The sequence below is a fragment of the Ornithodoros turicata genome, chromosome 1 (genome assembly GCF_037126465.1).
Source record: "Ornithodoros turicata isolate Travis chromosome 1, ASM3712646v1, whole genome shotgun sequence".
In the NCBI taxonomy this organism is placed as follows: Eukaryota; Metazoa; Arthropoda; class Arachnida; order Ixodida; family Argasidae; genus Ornithodoros; species Ornithodoros turicata.
This window is the reverse complement of record NC_088201.1, coordinates 141,101,698-141,108,533: the sequence shown is the minus strand read 5'-3', so window position 1 is coordinate 141,108,533 and position 6,836 is coordinate 141,101,698. Positions and strand designations below refer to the sequence as shown.

The window sequence follows — 6,836 nt, the reverse complement described above, 5'->3', positions numbered from 1 at the left end:
TGCTTTCAGGTTCTTGTTCTGTTGAATAAATCTTCACTTGAGAGTTTGCAGCCATCACACAGTCTACTGTGTTTGCCCCTCATGATTGATGTGCTACAACGGTATAGCACATCAACGTGCCAACAACCTACCAACAACAACCAAACAACCTTGCATTGTCCTACTTTTGGATCGAAACTACACGATGTGGTAACATCCACATATATATAATTTTAGTCGACGGAGATTTGCTGTTTTTGTACAGCCTTCATTGTGCATTTCTTTTGTCTCACTTAGCATGCCTGAAAAAAAGTTCTCATCTTCATCAAGATGACAGGTCACTGTTGGATCTGCAGCATTATTGTTCCTGTAATCTTTTCACCAACACGGAATGCAAAAGTGCACAAATGGTAAAATATAACTAGCTTGTTAAGTTCAAAAGGGAAAGACGAAAATGTTAATACTTCTCTTGTTTATTTTGTTGCAGGTTTTACAACTCTATCAAGTACGTCAAAACATCAGAGGGCAGGAAGTCCTACTCTCTTTCCTAAATCCCTGGACAATAAAAATGAAAGATATAGTTTGAGTTGTGACAAAGTGTTGCATCTGCTCTTATATTATATTTCAATTAAATGTTACGAAACGTTTGTCGTGTACACTGACGCAAATTTCGATTTACAGGGCTGTCAAAAGTGCTTTACAGAAGTACATCTCAATTACAGTACCAGAGAACTTATGCAATAAATTATTTAGCCATTTTGGAGTACTATTGCCCACACCAATGCTGCATGGTTAACTTTAAACACAGATCAAGGGTTGCTAATACTTGAAGTCAGCCCTCAAGTCCTTCTTTACAAATGTTAGTTGGTGACATGATAATGAATCAGTTACAGGTACTCCTTATAGCAAAACAGAGTTAATTAAGTATTAAATCTCAATCTTGGTTCAAATATTAATTGGCATTTGGAAACCTGGTCAATAAGAAGTATATTACAAGGTTATGAACACAGTTCAGCTGAATGACGCTGATGAAAATTATCTTATTTACTCATATAGATAAGACGTGAGTATAATCTACAAATTCAGATATGCGCCCGGGTTACTTAACCCTCCAGGAACCAACTAATAATATGCTGTGACTGCAACGGAAAAGCAATGAGAAAAACTTACAGCAAGGAAGAAATGAAAAGTTGCTGACATCAATATATACATTTCTACAAGTCTGCACACTGATGTGGAAAGCGTCCCTAATAGCATGCACGAGTAAGGCAGGAAGAATACTTTCTATTGTACCTTCTTAGAGAGCCCCATATTCGCCTTGTGAATAGCCCACATGTGCATGATATAACGGAACTTCCTGCAGAAATAAGGGTTTTCCGTCCAGTTTTATGTTCAAGTAGCGCGTAAACACCACAGGGCGCTGCCGGTTCATGCCCTTCGGTTTCTCGGATGTACGTAAAACACACTTTCAGTACTTCGGTGTCAAGGCCCAGTATTTCGGAATATTCGTTAGTTGTGATGCAATTGTCTGTCTGCTTTTCACACGCATTCTATACCTCTCGGCAGCAAAAACACTGGTCCGAAGGTCCCATCGGTCTGCATTTCCCACATGAACACCTGAACGACGAAAAAACAGCGCTTGTTTCGGCTTACACAAGTGCTTCTCCCTGATACATGTAAATTTCACAAACCAGTCCGTGTTCAGGGCACGGTGAGGTACTGGTACTGGTGAGGACGAATGTGACTCCGGTAAATCTCTGGACGAGGAATCTTCTGCTGCGAAGAACACAATTTCCGGCACGCTATCGCACGAACAGAAGTTGTGTGAGCGATAGTTCTCGAATGCGGCATTCCAGCGCAATCATGTTCAAGAAGTTCGACATTCTCGACGTAGAAAATGGTCACAAATGCTAAGGCCATTTTCGTTTTCGCCGGATTAGCGACCGGAAGCGTGCGTATTAGATGCGTCCTCGACAGATGGCGCGGGGTGATGCAATTGTTGACAGACTGCTCGGTTTCCTACTATGTCCTTCGACATGCAATCATGGAAAATTCGATTACAGAAAAAATACAGCGATTTCAGCGGAGTTCTTTGATAATTGAACTTTTGAAGGTTCAAGCTTTTCGCTGAGCATAAAGTTTCGATAGGTTTACGTTCACTTTTCGGTCCCTGGAAAAGTCGGACCAGGGAAAGTCATTTGTTGCACCATGATCACATCGAAATACGCAACAGCATACAGAACCCAGCCTTGTAAAAGTTGTCATGTCTTTCCTGGTATCTTCATACACAACGTTACGTGCAACAGATATGACAATCACTTCTTGCTTTATTTTATAGCTTCGAACTACATTTTATTACTTTTGACCACGTCATTTAGTTACGGGTTTCGACAGCGATGCCAAGGTCTGGGATGCACTGGTCCGATAGTCATCATACATCCAATAATAACCACACATGTATCTGTTGCTAGCTCTTCGCCCTAGACAAAAGCTGCATTACCCACAATGAGATTTTGTTTTATTACGGGCTCTAAATCAGAAATCTAGATAATGCGAACACTATGCGATTCGTGTGCAGTGTACTGCGAAATTCGATATATGGAATTCAGCAGATGCTACTATTACGCAATGCATGAAATGCTGGACGTTTACGTGCAGTTCGTGTGAAAAGCCGTTCCTGCCTGCATGTTCAGAGAGTGACAATGAAACATACCCAACAGTGTGCCCCGTCTTCTTCTGTATTATAGCATGGGCAACTCTTGTCAGGTTCGGGTTGGTAGCTGCAGGTGAGGAAACGATTGCCGTACTGTAAAATGAACAAAACAATGTGTAAAACGTTATTGTTGCTGTGTAGCAGGTAGCTAGAATGTCATTATGCCGAAAGGCAAGATATATCTGCACGGTGGCGTGTAGTACGTCTCCCTGTCTCGATGTCTGAGCGGTAACTTCATGTTCCATCAACTCCATAAGTGGACTTAATTTACAAATGGTGTAGTCGAAGGTAAGGTACCAGCAGCAGGATTCGAACCGATACGCTCCGATTAGTGGGCAGAGGTACTGGCACCACCTCAGGTCGGAACGGTATGAGTTGAGCCCCACTGCTGGTCCACACTCTATGACCATTATCCAATTGCAGTATGCAACTGGGCATTGTGAGGCTTGCATAGAGATCTAAAAACAGCAAAAAACAAAAACGCACGAAAAAAAAAATCATCCGCTCAAAAGATGGAAAACACCTCAGCATTTTATGACATCGTTCTTCGTCCGTAAGCTCAGTTCGGAAAAGTGCACGTAAAAATACGCAACCGGCTCACAGAGGAGCGCGTACAAAAACTCGGTTTTCTTCACGCAAGTCTCGATATGGTCAGCAAGCCTAGGATTGTATCCACGTCCCCCGCTCCAAGATTGATACGCCATTTTGCTTAACAAGTATTTGATAACAACAAGTAACAACAACACTAACAGTAAGTAACAGGTGACCTTAACAAGTCTGTGATATTGTTGTCATATTATTTCTGATTATGGGGCTCGCATGAACCCCGAGACCTCATTCCACGTCATTCTTTCGCTGTTGTACGCCGGTGTATAATACATACATAAAGTAAAATCCAAATCTCAATGTAAGCAAGAAGATTTTAGAGGATGCTCTGAACAACACCTGAACCACAAATAGCAGTGGATCCAAGTTAGAGAGACCTCGTTGCGTAGAGCTGCACTGCAGATGAGAGGTATAAGAATTTTGCTCGGTATTTTGTCCTTGATGCCTATGCGGTTATGCAAAAGCTTTGCTCAAATGCCGCACAATGTATATAATGTAAATAGACAAGCTACGACCTATAGTAACAGTCTCGTCTCTCTATTTTTTTTCAATTTTTTTCAGAAAAAACAGACACACACACACGAAGCGTTCTTTTCTTTTTCTGGGGCCGAAATTTTCCGGAAATTTCACATCACTAGGCTTGCGTTGTGTTCGTCCTTCTGTGTTAATTGCCTCATCCACTACTACGTTACATGAGAAAGATGCCGCAGCCACGAGTGTTTTCGTCCTTGTGAATGTGGAAGCAACTGGCAACCACGTAAGAAAGAATGTGTTGAATGCGAGTGCGTGTTCCCGTTTAACTAGCGTTTTTTGGTATGTTGACGAAAGGGTGAACACCCTGGTACCATGTGTGACGGGAAATCGCGGGTCTCAGCGCCACTGCTGGGCCGTTGCTTCAACTGCCATTATCTAATGAGACATTTCCATGTGCGCGTCGGTCCTGGTGGCGAGGGACGACATGATGAGAAGACGACGAAACAATGATGACAAATTAATACAACGTGAGCGTAGCTGGCATTTCTTGAGGCTACAGCAGGATAACATTTGTTTTGAATGGTATAGGTTGTTCCTGTGGAAGCGCACAACATGTGATGCACGCTCAAAAAACACGAAAACTTTATTATTTCACGCCAACTATCATTGCGGCTATGGTATGTACAGTTGGTATGTACGTGCGTATTGCTCGTACAGTTCGACGCGACCCATTACAGGCATTGCAAGCGGCTTCCAAGCACATGCGCCAACACTGTCAAAGAGAAAGATGTTGGGAGCACGTGAGTTCTTCGTCATCATCCGCACGAACCCATTTTGTTTCATCCGCCCAACGGCGCGAAGGGAAAGCTCCTGCTTCGGTGATGCTTTTACGGTGTGAATAACCATAGACCGACATTTATGCATTTAATGTTTGGGCAGCTGACACAATATAGGCACTGCGAGAAAAAGTTTCGCCAACACTTATCACAGCATACAGCATGTTTTCATGTCAACAAACATGGCAACTGCCGCAAGACGTGGCTGGGCATGTGCATACGCGTATCTAGCAATGGTCCTTCGAAATATGCAACTGGCCGTTGTCAGGCTTGCGCCGTGTTCGTCTTTCTGTGTTTAATAGGCGAATTTGAAAAAAGATGCAACATGCACGAGGGGCAAAGCTGCATGGGAACTTTAAGGGACACCTCAATTGAACGCTTCGGTTATGGTTTACCCTGCGCACACCGAGAAGTTGTTGTTCTTCTTCTACCTGCGCCTCTGGTCGTCTCGTAATGCACGAAGCACCGTAAGCTCCCATGAGCCGTTGCGTGCCACTGGTGGGGCTTGCTTTTGTAAAAGGTCTATTGTCTCATCTGCAACTACGTTAACGGAATACCTCTGGAAATACGTTGACTTCGCCGTTTGAATAACTGCCCTCATAATTATAATTTTGCTACGTGGTCCCTGTCCATGGTATCTATTGTGCGAAGTGTACAAGAGTGACTCAGCTGCATACTGGACGGAATGTCAGGGAAGAGCACACGGCGTCAGTGAGCACCACAGCTATCACTTTTCCACGAAGACTTCGAAATGGAAGCCTCACGAGCCCGAAAGGAGCTAGAAGCCCTTACAGCGGGAGACAAGCGGGACATCTGTCAGAGGGAGCAGGCTCATCCACCAGCAAACTTGAACGCGACGCTAAACTGGATTCACCACGACATGGGCCTGGACATCGCCAAGGCAACATTGTGTACAGTCTTGAAAGATGCCGGTACTTGACTTCGGATAACATCAGCAGATGCGTCATCGATGAAGAGGAGGTTGCCGGAACTGGAAGCCCTGGAGTGGTCTTTAGTGCTGTGGACCGCGACTTTACTCTAATCGAGCTGAAGACTGCGTTGAAACCTGTGGATGTGCGATCGTCCCCATGGTCAGATAAAATCACCTATGCCGCACAACGCAACCTTGACGAGCTGTCACTCCAAGCTCCCCTTTATGTTTAAGAACCTCTTGGCGACAGGGATCCGTACCATCTACGTGGAAGGAGGCATTAGTTGTTCCCATCCTGAAACCAGGCAAACCCCCAAATGCCCAATCATCCTTCCGCCCTGTGAGCCTGAGAAGCTGTGTGGGAAAACTGATGGAGCGAGGTTTTCCCTATAGAGGACATCCTTCATTCATTGTCTTTTCTTAAACGGTATCTTTGCTATTAGCTTATGGCTCTTTCTTGTCCTTAGGAATGCCTTCCGACTTCCAGTACTCGAGCGGCTGGCTCTTGCGTTTCAAGGCTCGCCACAAGATTCCCAGCCACCGAATCCACGGTGAGAGCGGCGATGTTGATCCGACCACGGTATCAGAGGGACGTGAAAGACTTCACAGAGTTCTTCAACGGTACAGCCTCGACGACATTTACAACTTCGATGAGACTGCATTGTTTTTCAAGCTGGGTCCCACGCGAACGTTATCAGCCAACCGTGTTCCCGGCACTAAGCGCAGGAAGGTGAGAGTGACTGCGGGTCTCTTGTGCTATGCTTCTGGTACGGACAACTGCAAGCCCAACGCCCAACGGCCCAGTGACTTTGGGAAGAAATTTTCGCCGGCTCAGTACTTCCACTATTATGCAAATAGGAAGGCGTGGATGACCTCGGATATCTTTTCGGAAACGTTGAGACGCTTTGACAACAGGCTCAAGCAGGAGAACAGCAAGCGATACCTTTGGTTGACAATGCTGGGTGTCACAAGCTGCGCGGCGAACAGTTGAGTTCCTTCACCAACCTTCGAGTTGAGTTCCTTCCAGCTAACACAGCGTCAAAGATACAGCCACTCGACGCACGCATCATTCGGTCGGCGAAGGCCCGTTATCAGACTGAATTGGTACGCCACTACATTGGTTCGTTGGTGCATTAGGACATTCGGCCGAGCCTGGGGAAGTGTCTCAGCAGTAACGATCAAAAACTGTTGGCAACACACAGGAATCGTTCCCAGTGCTATGGATGAGGACGAATGTTTCAGCCCAGACGACGACCTACCCTTACCTGAACTACGAAGGCAACTGCGCATTTTGGAC

At 45.1% G+C, this 6,836-nt stretch overlaps 1 protein-coding gene across 1 annotated transcript; it reads left to right on the top strand.

Annotated features, from left to right (window-relative positions):
* Positions 1-5,359: 5,359 nt before the first annotated feature.
* LOC135386048 (tigger transposable element-derived protein 6-like) lies at positions 5,360-6,530 on the top strand. The gene is made up of 2 exons (XM_064615772.1): positions 5,360-5,540; positions 6,007-6,530. Exons 1-2 carry the CDS (start codon positions 5,360-5,362, stop codon positions 6,528-6,530), a joined length of 705 nt encoding a protein of 234 aa, XP_064471842.1.
* The last annotated feature ends 306 nt before the right edge of the window (positions 6,531-6,836 follow it).